At 39.9% G+C, this 13,186-nt stretch overlaps 1 protein-coding gene across 1 annotated transcript in view; it reads left to right on the forward strand.

The window, feature by feature from the left end:
* Positions 1 to 3,012: 3,012 nt before the first annotated feature.
* The window catches only part of NAA25 (N(alpha)-acetyltransferase 25, NatB auxiliary subunit), a 27,347-nt gene continuing 17,173 nt past the window's right edge, over positions 3,013 to 13,186 (forward strand). The window contains exons 1-10 of the mRNA XM_009334406.1: positions 3,013 to 3,101; positions 3,871 to 4,009; positions 5,686 to 5,804; positions 7,773 to 7,847; positions 8,706 to 8,813; positions 9,266 to 9,344; positions 9,874 to 9,985; positions 11,123 to 11,212; positions 11,572 to 11,741; positions 12,501 to 12,613. Coding sequence (XP_009332681.1) covers positions 3,042 to 3,101; positions 3,871 to 4,009; positions 5,686 to 5,804; positions 7,773 to 7,847; positions 8,706 to 8,813; positions 9,266 to 9,344; positions 9,874 to 9,985; positions 11,123 to 11,212; positions 11,572 to 11,741; positions 12,501 to 12,613 — 1,065 coding nt within the window. The 5' untranslated portion in view covers positions 3,013 to 3,041. The remainder of the gene's footprint in view (positions 3,102 to 3,870; positions 4,010 to 5,685; positions 5,805 to 7,772; positions 7,848 to 8,705; positions 8,814 to 9,265; positions 9,345 to 9,873; positions 9,986 to 11,122; positions 11,213 to 11,571; positions 11,742 to 12,500; positions 12,614 to 13,186) is intronic.

Raw genomic sequence — 13,186 nt, forward strand, 5'->3', positions numbered from 1 at the left:
CTGGCCGGGCCGGAGGGAACCCGGGCTCCGTCCCCGCCGCGCGTCTTCCTGCGGGCAGCGGCGCTGTCCCCTGAGCTCCCCCCGCTGCCGGCCCGGCGGTCTCCCCGCTCAGAAACCCCCCACCCGCGTCCGGGAGGAGGCTTGGAGGGGCGAGCGCCGCCCGCTCGCAGGCGGTACCTCTCTCCAGCGGGTGGCTGCGGTTTCTGTGCCGCTTTCCCTCCGTCGAGGTAACTTCGGTCGGCGTTTGTTTCCTGCTGCAGGGAAGTTAGAAATGGATTAATTCATACAAGGAACAAGAGCAGTCAAGGAAATCTTAAAGTTGTACGTTGAGGTGTTGTGGCACAGACTAATTACGGTGTTGTGAAAATTAATTGGGAGATGAGAGTGAAGTAGTTAGAAGGAGACGGTCTTGTTAAGAAACCTCTTGTATTAAGCTGTCCCCAAATATTTCCATGGGTATTACGTGCAATTGGGATTGCTTAAGAGATTGTAGACAAGCTTGTCTCTGTTTATGCAAATACAGAGAAAGAGAGAAGAAAAACACTTCCCCAGGCTACGGTATCATTTCCTCCCTAAAACTGAAGATTGGATAGAGATTTAGGAAAATGTCCTTGACTTTCTCAACACCAGAAGAAAAATCTCTCCCTACAAACATGTGGAGAGCTGCCCTCATTTGGGGATGAACGTGCTGTGGGAATGCCCTTTGCTGCTCAGGCAGTGAGGACGGTGCGGTATAGACTTGCATCCATGATGGATTCCAGTGAAATAGAGGAAGATAGTTTTGCTTGATTAAAAGCGTAAACACACAGCTGTCTTAAACTTCATTGCATAATTATGAGCGCAGCTGTGCAGCTTATCTTTATGTAACAATTTTAAGATTTTTCCTTAGTTTTCTGTACATGCTGTGATTGCCATTTTTATTAATGTGCAATTATTTGTGTTATAACCTCCGTAACGTCTTAAATGTTCTTAAAAGAAAAAGCTTGGTAAATTCGACCGATACTAAAGCAGTTGATGTTGAGATGTATTTCACTGTGTTCATTTCAGAGTATAGCTATTAGGGAGAGAGCTTTATAATCCTTTCTAGAACTAGCAGAAAGCTACCTTCTGCAGTGTAAGATTTGAATTCAGGCTTTGGTGCTGCAGAACCTGAAATAAAGTGTGTATCCTTAGAGGTAAATACACAACTTCACAAAAGTCATAAACCGGAGATGCGCAGCATGAGGTCGCAGGTCTGGTTCTTGACTTACAGCAGTGCTTTTCAGTTGGCACTGTGTGCCTTGGTTACTCAGGGTTCCTTGACAGCTATGTTTTTCTTTCAACTTGATTTGTTCTGCCTTCACTTGAAGGTTCACGTGTTGCATTTCCAGCCATTGAACATCTCCACCTACAGATTTGCAACTAATATAGGCTTAAGTTTATTTTCCTTTACCTTGAATTCCTTTGGAAGTTGCCAGCTAGATTGGCTTCCAACAAACTTACTTGTTGTTAGCAAAATACAATCTTTTTATTCTGCTGCAGTTTAGAGAGGTTTGTGGTTTATTTGATTTACTTCAGGAAACCTAAAGAGGAGATCTTATCGGCACAGTTGTTAAATAATCCAAGACAGGCAGTGCAGCGTGGCAGATGATTTGTGTGTAAATGAACTGTGCAACACAAATCCTTAAATCAAGGAGTCTCTGCTGATGTATTAAGAGATCACCACAATGGTCTGTTCCACAGAAACCTCTCCACTGAGAAGTCTGTGCTGAAGTTTTAATGTTAAAGGTCCTGCACAGGTTTTCATAAGTTAAAATGGCGATTTAACCCATGTAAAGACAATGTATTGCAGTTTCAAACTTTATTTTACGCAGCAACGTTCTCTTTTGGTTAGTGTGGGCAGGCTGCCTCGTTTGAGGTTTTGTCTGTATGGTCTCAGGAGTCCAATTAGCTCTACTTTAAATCTGCAGCACTTACTTGGCCATGGAAGCAAATGTTAAAGCTGCCGAATATAAATCTCATTAGTATAGATGCACACTTTGTACCATATACCAAGGAATTACTAAAGGTCACCTCTCTACTCAGTAAAAGAGTTCGCTCATTATGAGAACTACGGTCTTGACGAGAAGATGATGTGTAACATAATTTCAATTAGCTGGCATTAGCTCTGTTTGCAGTTTGGTAGGGGAGAGGCCAGAACACTGTGAGCGGACCCTTCCCCTTCCCTGTTGGCACCTCAGGTGCAGCTAAGCTTTTCTGCTAGGTTTTGGTTAGTAAGTATTAATTTTTGAGGGAGGGGAAGCATATAGGGGTGATGTTCTAATCTAAAATTGCTTGTTTGTAGTTGTCTACTAACATGATGATGCACAGTAGGTAAAGCTGAAAATTATAGTACCGAGCTGAAAAAAGGAGAAAATGGTCTTGAGACAGGGGTTTTCTACAGCTGAAGTTTTACTAGATAGTGGGCTATCCCCCTAGGAAATAGTGAAGCTCCTGGGGGAGCTTTTTTGTCTTCAAAACCAGTCTGGTGAAAGCGTGGTGATACTCTGTCAGGGGACAGATTTGCTCTGCCTGAAGTATGGATCGTGTGGACAAGTAGGTCTTCTCACTTAATGCTTTGATAGATTGTGAGCGCTTAGTTTCTAACCTACTGCCTGTTAAAAGTCATTGAAAGACTCCCAAAGGCACACCAAATTAATTTCTACTTTTACTGAAGCAAAGAGCCTAAGCTCCATTGCTAGCAAAGAGCTGTTGCTGCAGAACCCGCTCTATTATGTCTCCTTTGTTGCTGTAATGATCTATGTGGAGTAATTACAAAAGCTTGTTTGTTTGAATGACTAAAACTAGTACAGCGAGATGAATACTTCATCTGCGAAATGACATGTTTCCTGAACGTTTGGCTTAGCAGTAATTGTACAAGGCAAATGCAGTTTGCGCTACTGGCCTAACAGCACATACTGCACAGTAAAATTAGAGATAGCTTTCCAGAATGGTCTTGTGTTCTGTTATAATACTATATATGTTGTTCTTATACAGATTATCTCGATAATGGCAATAATAAAATGGCAATCCAGCAAGCTGATAAACTGCTCAAAAAACACAAGGATCTTCACTGTGCAAAGGTAAGTGTGATTGCGGTGCACTGACCTCGTTTGGTGAGTGTAGCTCTGAGACTTGGAGTGTTTTGCTGTGCCTTTTGAGCGGTGTCCGTGATCTTCCAGAGACCCCCACGGTGTTTTCTGAACCCTCTGGAATGTCTTGGGCTGCTCTCATTCACACAATATCGTCTGAAAACTTGCATGGATCCTCTTGGTGAGGTGCCTCTAATGACTAGAGTGTCATTAGTTACACCTGAGCTAATTGTCTAGCTCCCTGTCAGAGCCACTGCAAGCCACCTTGGCGCATGGGCTGTGCCTTGAAAATGCCTCTCTAGACCTTACGTTGGGAATCTTTCTGCTTTTCTCTTTTCCCTGTGGGTTTTCCTCTACAGTTCATACTACTTCTACATTTTGAAAGCTTCCCAAGCTGAAGCAAGTGTCATTGACTTGAATCTCATTTATGTCACTTCTCTCTGGCCAGTTACTGAAAGAAAAAAAAGAAAATTGGCAGGGCTGGTCAGTCTTCAGTCTGCGGGTAGGGAAAACTGAGTGGCAGTTGATGCCTTAGAGTGGCCTGCATGTTTGTTAAGAAATGCAAAGCCACGCTGTTTGATGCAGTTTGCATTTGGAAGTTTTCCTCTACAGCCATATGGATTAGAAGCTTAATAAAACCTGAAGTTCTGTAGAAGCAATGAGGTGGTTGGGCAAAGCCTCTCATCACCAGGAATGAGAGGATTTTCACTGGTAACTGCCAACTGTGTTTCTAACAGCTGCCTCTGTGTTGTGTCAATAGGTTCTAAAGGCAATTGGCTTGCAGAGAACTGGCAAGCAAGACGAAGCGTATGCTCTGGCACAAGAAGTAGCAGCACTTGAACCCACAGATGATAATTCCTTGCAAGCACTAACTATTCTTTACCGGGAAATGCATAGACGTAAGCTTTTTCCTTTGCCTCTCTTAAAAATCATAATTATTTACGTTCTTCCAGAAGTAGATGTGACCCACAGTTTCATGGGGAACATGCAAAGTCCAGGGTTCGTGTATAGGCGTGTTATTAAGAGACTCAGGGAATTTAAATGATGACTGTTACAAATGCCTCTAAGGCTCTAGTGATCACCATAAAGCAAAGAACTTAATTTAGGCTTCTCTCATTAACGTTATTGTGTACACAGTTCCTAAATGAATGGCATGCTAATAATCATCCACCACAATCAGCCTGAGAGTTCACTTTTTTTTGATGAAAGCTACTGGAATTTGTTGTCAGTATATGTGGTAGAGATGACAAATCACGTGGTCTGTGGTTTGGAGTGTGCTTAATGCTGTGAAGACCGTAGTCGAGGGGTTCAGGCCTCAAGAAGCTGTGTGACAAACAGAAGGGAAATCCTGGCCTCTCAATTTGACCGCATTAGCTTTTTCAGTATGGTTCCTTGTAGTGATACGGTATTTTAAAAATACTAAATCGTGAATGTTTGAGTGACGGAGTAAAATTGCATGTGCTTTTCTGAAAGAAGCCAGACCTTATATGCTGCTTATCTACAGCTCTAAACAGTTGTTGTTTCTGGCAGCTTCTTGTGGTTCTTGGTGGTGGTAGCAACATTTACTGTTGAATTGCTGGAGCAATGACAATGGGGCGAAACAACTTCTATAGAAATGGATATTTGGTACCAGTCTGCAATATAGTAATTGCTTATGCTCTCCTAGTTTATTTCTTTCTGTGTGTGTATGTATATGTGGAGTTAAAGCATCATTTCTATATATGAAATTTTTGTGTGTATGTGTGACTTCAACATAAACAAACCCCTGAAAATGTCAAAAGCCTTTCTGTGATTCTAAACAACTTGCATAAGCATTAAGGTCAGGTTTCTAACTTTTAGGTTTATACCTCAGAAGGGAAATAGTGGGTGTTAGGCACTTCCACTTTGGGTCCTGCAAGAAAATTGTAATTAGATGTTTTATGTATGTGTGTTGAGGATATGTAAACTATGTGAAAAACAAATTGCATTTAGTTTTCTAATACTACACTGAGATATGATTGTATGTATAAGGAAAAAAAATCTGGAAGGATGAAAATGTAAGAAAGCTTTGCATATTATAAGTATTTAGTCATGATAGACCTATTATTAAAAACTATAGTGTGAAGTATTTTACTTGTTGAGAGTACTAAAATAGGCAATTGGGAAATAACAGGATATGACTAACATAAGTAAACCTGCGATAAGAGTAACTAACTTGGTATTAGGCTCTGAAAATGTTTTGTGTTTTGATAGATAATTCATGTGAAGCAGTCATTCTGCCAGGAGTAGAAATCTTCATTCAGTTTAATGCTCCAAAATAGATAAACTTTCTTAAGAAAAAGGCTTAAGTGCTTCTGAGCAGTTCAGTTGTTGCTGTTAACTCTATTTTGAGGTTTGTTTCTTTATTATTTTTTAAGCACTTTCCTCCTTTGCCTAATGTTTGTAGTGCTTGGGGTCTTGGGGGAGAGTACCATTTCTGTGGTCGATGAGTGTAGCTAGATTACTGTTCAGAGGATCACTGATGCTGTCTTTAGGTAGCTGTGCTTTAAAATTATTCCCAAATTTGTCTTAACTCAAGCATCTGGTTTTGGTTTAGCGGAACTGGTAACTAAACTTTATGAGGCAGCTGTAAAGAAGGTTCCCAACAGCGAAGAGTATCACTCTCATCTCTTCATGGCCTATGCCAGGGTTGGAGAATACAAGAAGATGCAACAGGTACAATCAACAATTTGTGTTCTGGTCATTTTAAGGTGTCTTTTTCTGTATATCTTACTGTTAATGCCTTCTCATATTGTAAGTAATCTTCCAGAAAGCTAAGCTGGGTTAATGCAGAAGTTGTACTCTATGTTAGCTTCTACAGAAAGGCTTAAAAGACCATTATTTAGGGGGTGGGTTATCTGAAGACAAGTGCTTTCTTTTCCTTACATGGGATAGGACAGCTGTGCCTTTTGTGTGCATATCTGGTCTGATAGAATGTGTTGGTTATTTGGGGAGGTTTTTATCAATCTCTCCTGAACAGCACGGTGGTTACGTATGAGGCAGTGTATTATAAAGGAATTCTGGAATAGATATAAGAAGATCTAGCAAGATCTCTGATCCATGTTTTCAGACTTGATTTACTCCTTAGTTTTTACTTAGATTTACTCCCTGTTATCTTTGGGAAGAGTAATCTTGCCCATGCTTTTACCTCTGGAATCTAACATATAACTAGGCTTGTACTGATTGTGATTCAGTGAAGAAAAACTAAAAAGCACTTCCTTTAAGTACATCTTACTTCTCAGTTGGCAGAACAGTGTCATGCTGGTTAGTTCTGTTTTCATCCCTTCCAAATTAGGTGCCTGGAGAATGCCTATAAATGGAAGATTCTTTTCAAAGCATGCACGCTCGCTCTTCTGTATAAAAAAGCATAGAGAGCCACGTAAATGAGTCCTAAACTCCTTCTTGTTCCCACTGTGTTAAGGTGACTTCAATTTTTGTACAAGTTTGCTTTAAATAACTAAAGTAATATATTGAGCAGAAGTGTTATTCTCCATTGTAGCCCAACTTGTATGCTGTTTGAGTTCAAGCTGTAGATAGGGGCTAAGTTATTAATGTACATGAAATGTCAAGCCTCATATGATAATCTAAACTTCAGAGACGTGACTATGTTAATTGTACTCCTGTCTACAACCCTGAGTGGAAAACATACCAGTCTTGCACAGATAATGATATTTAACATTTATCTGACCTTTTGTATGTTTAAAGTGTCATACAAACATGTATCTAGTTAAGTTATCCAGACATTGTCAGAGAGCAGGGTGTTCCAGATTGGCCTGTGTATTTGACTTACGGACTTAGAGATGTGAAGGGTGCGTGGATGCTAACTGATTGGAGAATGAAAATAAACCTCAGCGTCCTGTGTTCTGGGGTATTTCAGCTGAAAGTACTGGAAAATGCAAAGTGAGACTGCAGTCAGGAAATTGGCACAAAAGTCCATCTGTGGTAGTAGACTGTATTATATGTAGTTCCTTAAAATTAATTACAGATTTTGTATGGGTGAAAGTGTTGTTCTTCATTATATACAGACACTGGAAATCTGTGAGAGAAATATATGAATAACTGTTTCTGTATTAGGCTAGAGAATCTTGAATTCTTTGGCTCTACTTTGATACAGCCGAGCTTTCAGTTTGACCTTTGCTTAACCACTGCTTTGCATGTATAGGTGACCTCATATTTTGGATATCTGAGTATGTGTATGTATGAAATGAGTGTTGAAGGGCAGTTGCTTACATGAGGGAGGCATGTGGTTTGGTGTGCCTTTTAGCACTGACGGAGCATATTAGTGAAAATCAGCACTGGAAATATCCCCCTCACTCCTGAAGAATAAGTTTTCTGCTTCCTAATGTAGTTACCTCTTCTAATTAAAGCTGTCATTTGTTTAGGCAATTATACATGCAAATGCTCATTGCCGTTCCTTGTCAGACCTACACAAAGTACTTGATCTTTGAAACATTTTCACCCTCTATTTTCTTTAGAATGTGTGTTAGGATGGAATGGCTCATGGGTTGATAAAAATCCTCCCATCTAGTTGCTAATTCTATGTTGTCTGCTGCCGTCATTGCTGCTTACCTTGCGTTGTCTGTCATGAGAGCTCATAAACAGATACGTTTCAAGAATGATGAAACTTTGTCTTACATTTTTCAGGCTGGAATGGCACTTTATAAGATTGTACCCAAAAATCCTTACTATTTTTGGTCTGTGATGAGCCTGATTATGCAGGTGCGTACAGTGTTGCAAATGAGTTGACTTTCGCTACAGGTATAGTGCAAACACAGAAATGCTCCAAGTGAGGATATTAGAGATATTTTAAGTAAAATGTCTGAACTGTTTCTCTATGATGCTGGGAGAAGGACTGGGCCCTCCTTAAGCAGCATTATTGATGTGTTCAACATGAAAGCTGTAGTGTTTTTATAATGCAACTTAACTGGTCTGCCTTGCCATGTTTATACAACTTGAATTATTCTCTTATCTGGACTAGTACCCTGCTGTCTGTTTAGTTAGAGAGCTAATGAATAAATCCTCAAATATCTGCAGCTCCTTAGGCAGAACTGTTTCTCTCCGTAACTAGGTTATAAAGGCTCTAAGAGGAAATAAATGAGAGCTCTGGACTTAGCATGGCTTTAAGACTGCAGAAAGTCTGCAGGAATAGACAGCAGATCAGCTGTGCTGCTGTTAGTTGAGATAGCAGATTCGGGCACTAATCAGACAGCCTTACAGAGCGTTGGCCAAGCAAAAAATAAGCATGGAGGCATCAATCACATTCTCTAAAATACTGTGCCATGGAAAACACAAATGTGTTCTTGCTACATGTTACTTGCCATGGATATTGTGTGCCTAGATGCGCGAGTCTCTGGACAATGTAATCAAGAGTGAGCTCTTCAGTATATCGCTAGTTTTATTGCTGCCTTTTAACAGAGCAGTTGCTCTCCGCACGTGACAGATGGCAGCTCTGAATGTGTGGTTTTGGGGGGATTGAAGCACCTGTTCTGGTTTTTTCCTCTTCTAATGTGAAAAAAGCAGTGGGTGGGACAACACAAAAAGTTGATGAGCTGTTACAATAATTCTTCTCTTCCTTAGTCTATTTCAGCACAGGATGAAAACCTCTCAAAGACAATGTTTTTGCCACTAGCTGAGAGAATGGTGGAAAAAATGGTGAAAGAGGATAAGATTGAAGCTGAGGCTGAAGTAAGACTTGCAGATAATTTCAGCTTGATTTGAACATTATTGAGACAAGGAATGCACTGTTAAAGAAAATGGATTGTTTTAACAGTTTTCCAAGATAATAATCAGTAGTGTTCTGGAAGTAAATGTGAATGTAGCGGGACAGAAGGAAAACCAAGAGCCAGAGGGTTGAGAGGGATTTGGAATTGTGGGGCCAAGGAAATTTTTTGGCATTTGATTTGACTGATGGAGTACTTGGTTTTGCTCCCTGGGAGGCCCCAAGAGAAACTTCAGGATTGAGAATGGAAAAAAGACCTAAATTCCTGAATGTTCTACCCTCTGGGATGCTAAAGATAGCTTTGCAGGCCTGGCTATCTCCTATTTCTAATGACAGTAACACAAGCCACTTTATTTCTTGGCACACCTGTATATTGTTTTACTAGCAAATTTCATTGCAGCCTAATCTTTCTTTTAAGGTCGAACTGTACTACATGATTCTGGAACGTTTGGAGAAGTATAAGGAAGCCTTAGATGTTGTGAGAGGAAAACTAGGAGGTAACTTTTTCTGTCAATTAATAATTACAGTTGTGTGGAGGAACAGCAGTTCTCCTTTGCTTCAGACTTGTCCACTGGTTACAAAAAAAAGGCTGTAAGGAGCCTGACTCTTAGTACCAGTTTCAAACATTGATGCAAACTCTGGAGGTGCTGTCGTGCAAGCTGGTTTTACCCACCTGTTTATGGTATTTAAGTGTTATTCAGTGATGAACTTTGCAGCAGTATGATTAGCCGCAGTAAATTGATAGCATGTTAGTTTGTAGCTGCCATCTTAACAAAAAAAAAAAGTATGTTCCTAATCCTGCGTTTTTGTGGACTCTTTCTAGTGATTAAAATGCACTTGCAGTTTTAAGGAATTGAGATATGAAGGTTTCCATAGCAAATCTGTCCTTTCCATCCTTCAAGGGCCTCTCTCCTGTTCTCTTACACTTACTGTTTTGCATCCTTGGCTATAATAAGAAGCTTTGTGCAGAAAGTAGAGAAGGAAATGCATTGATTAAATAAACTTGCCCTTCTGTTTTTAATTTAGAGAAGCTGACAAGTGAGCTCCAAAGCCGCGAGAACAAGTGTATGGCGATGTACAAGAAGCTGTGTAGGTGGCCAGAGTGCAATGCGCTGTCGAGAAGGCTGCTGCTGAAAAAGTGAGATGATATTTCTGCAGTCCTACTAAAAAACTGAAGAAAAATTCTGGCCTGGTTGTGAATTGCCTCGTTTAGTGGCTTTTGAAAATAGTGGTTAACATAGAAGAACATCAGAGGATCTCAAAGCATTTCCAAACGTTTACACTCCAAAGCCTGAAGAAGAGGGCAGCAGAATGGAACGTTAAAGGGAAGGTCACAGGGAGAGTCAGCATCAGGACTGTAGTTGCTTCTTTTTGAAGGCTGACTTTAGTGACACGTTAATGCGATAAAATTTTGTTTAACTCCTTATTTCTAAAGGCTGTGCTGGTTGTCCGGCTCTAACTTTCATGGTGGGACAGGAGGAGAATTGCATTTACATTTGATTTTCTGGAACTTCATTTCTCTCACCTAGCCAGACTTCATACTGGGAAATGCATGTAATGCTTTGAACAGACGCATCAGGAGAGAGCATGCTAGTATGATCAAATCTGTCTCTTGGAACTGTCAAGAGAGATTTGTTGTTTGCTTTTTGTATTTAGCTGTGCCCTAATCTTAAGCATAAGTTAAATACAGAGGCTTGAAGATTAGAAGGTTCTGTCAGCATCCACTGTCCACGGGGACAGCAAAATGTTTCTTCTTTAGAGAAGTTGTTCTTGGTATTTAATATTTGTTAAATGTATTTGCAGTGGGAGAAACTGGAGGAAATAAGCATCAGCTTTACAGGACACTTGAACACAACACTGACAACATGTAGAACTAACATAAGGACATTTTCAGCTTTACCTCTTCGTATTTGGCATCTCCTGTTCTATACTCTTAAATTCCTCTGAACATGGGCAGGAAAAGCTTCTGCCTTAGCATTTTGGGGATATTCATGAGCTCTGATTGGAATGTAAATGTTGAGAGGAGAATTTGTAGCTTGTGTCAATTCTTTATTGAAATTGTTTCCTTTAATATGTTTCAAGAAGTTCAGGATGATAGCATTCTTAAGATGTGAGACCTTTTCAAGGAGAAATGATTCTTATTACAGTTGTTTTTTCTGCGATATGAATACGTGCTATTCCTTAAATTCAGCTTTTGCAAGGAATGCAGTTTTAGAAGTGAGTTACTGTTTTGGCAATTCCCTAAACTTTGTTCTGTGCCTGATTTTTGTTTCAGCTCAGATGATTGGCAGTTTTATATAACTTACTTTGATTCAGTGTTTCAACTTATTGATGAATCCTGGACGCCTCCACCAGAAGAAGAGCAGTAAGTTAACTGTTTTGCTGTGGATTTATTTTTCCTTTGTGCTACAGCAAATGGTTTGCATTCATATGTTCAGTACAGCACTGTCTGCATCTTTGGGTGACTTCTTGACATCAGACCCCAAATGATGTGTTCTCCCTACTTTGTTTTGGAGGCTGGCAATAGTTTATTGGAAACAGCTGTGTAAATAGTGGTTTGTATGCTATAGAACTCTTCCGGTTCATATTTTTCATGGTGATTGAGTTAGAGAATCCATCATGCCAGATTTCCTTAAGAGTATCATGGGCATATGCTGAGCATGTGTTATTGATGCTGTAGCAATGGGAAAAATCAAAGAACCTTTTGTCTCTTTAATTGCACAGCTCTTTGGAAGGAGAGGTACACTATTCTATAGAGCAAGCTGTGAAATTTATAGAAGAGAGGATAACAGAGGAATCTAAGAGCTCTCGGCCACTTCGGGGACCATATTTAGCTAAACTGGAGCTGATTAGACGTTTGCGATACAGAGGTTGTAATGATGAATATAAACTAGGTAAGAGCCACTAACTAGGTGATAAATTAATCTTTTAGAGCTTGTTCCAAGTTTGTGTTCTCTCTTTGCTAAATCACTGAGTTAAATACAATGTCTGTTACGAAAATGTACGTGCTGTTCTGTATGTAAAGCATTTTGAAAGCATTAGAAGATGGGCCTTGAAGAAAAGCAGATAGTTCCAGACTGCTCCAGGGCTTGTAAAAGCAAGCATGGGAACTTTCCGAAGGACCTATGGGATCTAGGAGCCTACAGTCATTGACATTGTAATGAAAAGTGCATTCCCGATGCACTGCTTTTGTAAAAAGTCCTGCTGTTACTCTGTAATCTCTGGGTGGTTTTTCATTTAAGTTTTTTGGCAGTAGTACCAGGTTTTGCTTTTTAAAATCGCATTTAGGGAATCAGCAAAGGAGAGAATGTGATTAGAGCAACATCTGTGCTACTTACTAGTTCCTTTTGTATTTCCATCCAAAAATAAGTTACTGTTAGATAAGTGGAGGCTGTGTATGCATGCCTGTGATGCTGAGCTCTTATCTGCCAAAGTAGCTTGAATGAAGCTCTTGAGGTTTTTCTATGTGTCCTTGGTTACCAAAGACATTAAGCCTCTGTTAAAATCTGCAGTAGTGCAGCTATCCGTTTTCTAAATTGCTATGTAATCTCGAAAGGGTGGGGGGGAAGCATTAACAAAGATTTCTGATAGTGATTTTACAGATTCAACTTTTAATGGAGCATGTTAAAAAGATGAACTGGCCTTTTTCCTAGGTGATCCGGAAGAACTAATGTTCCAATACTTCAAAAAATTTGGGGACAAACCCTGCTGTTTTACTGATCTCAAAGTATTTGTGGATCTCCTTCCATCCAGCCAATACACAAAGGTAAGGAAAGATAAAGAAGTGGTGGCAGGAACTGCAGCGCTTGATTGCACTCTGCTCCCTTTATCTTAGAATACCTGTGGATCATATTAAAAGACTGGAAACATCAAATTTCTACCTTCTGTTTGAAATTCGGAAAACTCTTTGCACTGCAGAAAATATTATGAACATCTGAATACACTGAGCAATTTCATTCAGTGGATTTTTACTGGAGACGAAAATCTGTTTGATCCTGCAGAGTCTCAGACCCAGATGTAGTATTCATTTGGCTTTTTTATTACGATTTCAAGGTGTCAGGGTGCTTTGAGATGGACTTGGTTGAATTCTTGTATCGAAAATGAAAAGCTCGTAATGCTGATAAAATTTACAAGATACAGGCTTGTATCTTGTAATGAAAAGCTCCCTAGGAGTTGTAGTTCAATTAATAAGCTACCCGATCAGCTCATTTTTAAATGAGTAATCTCTCGTCACTTTTGTTTCTAGATCACAGCTTACAAAATGGAGTAATGTGAAAACAGTAAAGAGAAAGACCACCCTGTTCATTCATTTGCAGTTCTCATTGCTGTGTACTGTAAC

The sequence above is a fragment of the Pygoscelis adeliae genome, unplaced genomic scaffold (assembly GCF_000699105.1).
Source record: "Pygoscelis adeliae isolate BGI_AS28 unplaced genomic scaffold, ASM69910v1 Scaffold262, whole genome shotgun sequence".
NCBI classification, from domain to species: Eukaryota; Metazoa; Chordata; class Aves; order Sphenisciformes; family Spheniscidae; genus Pygoscelis; species Pygoscelis adeliae.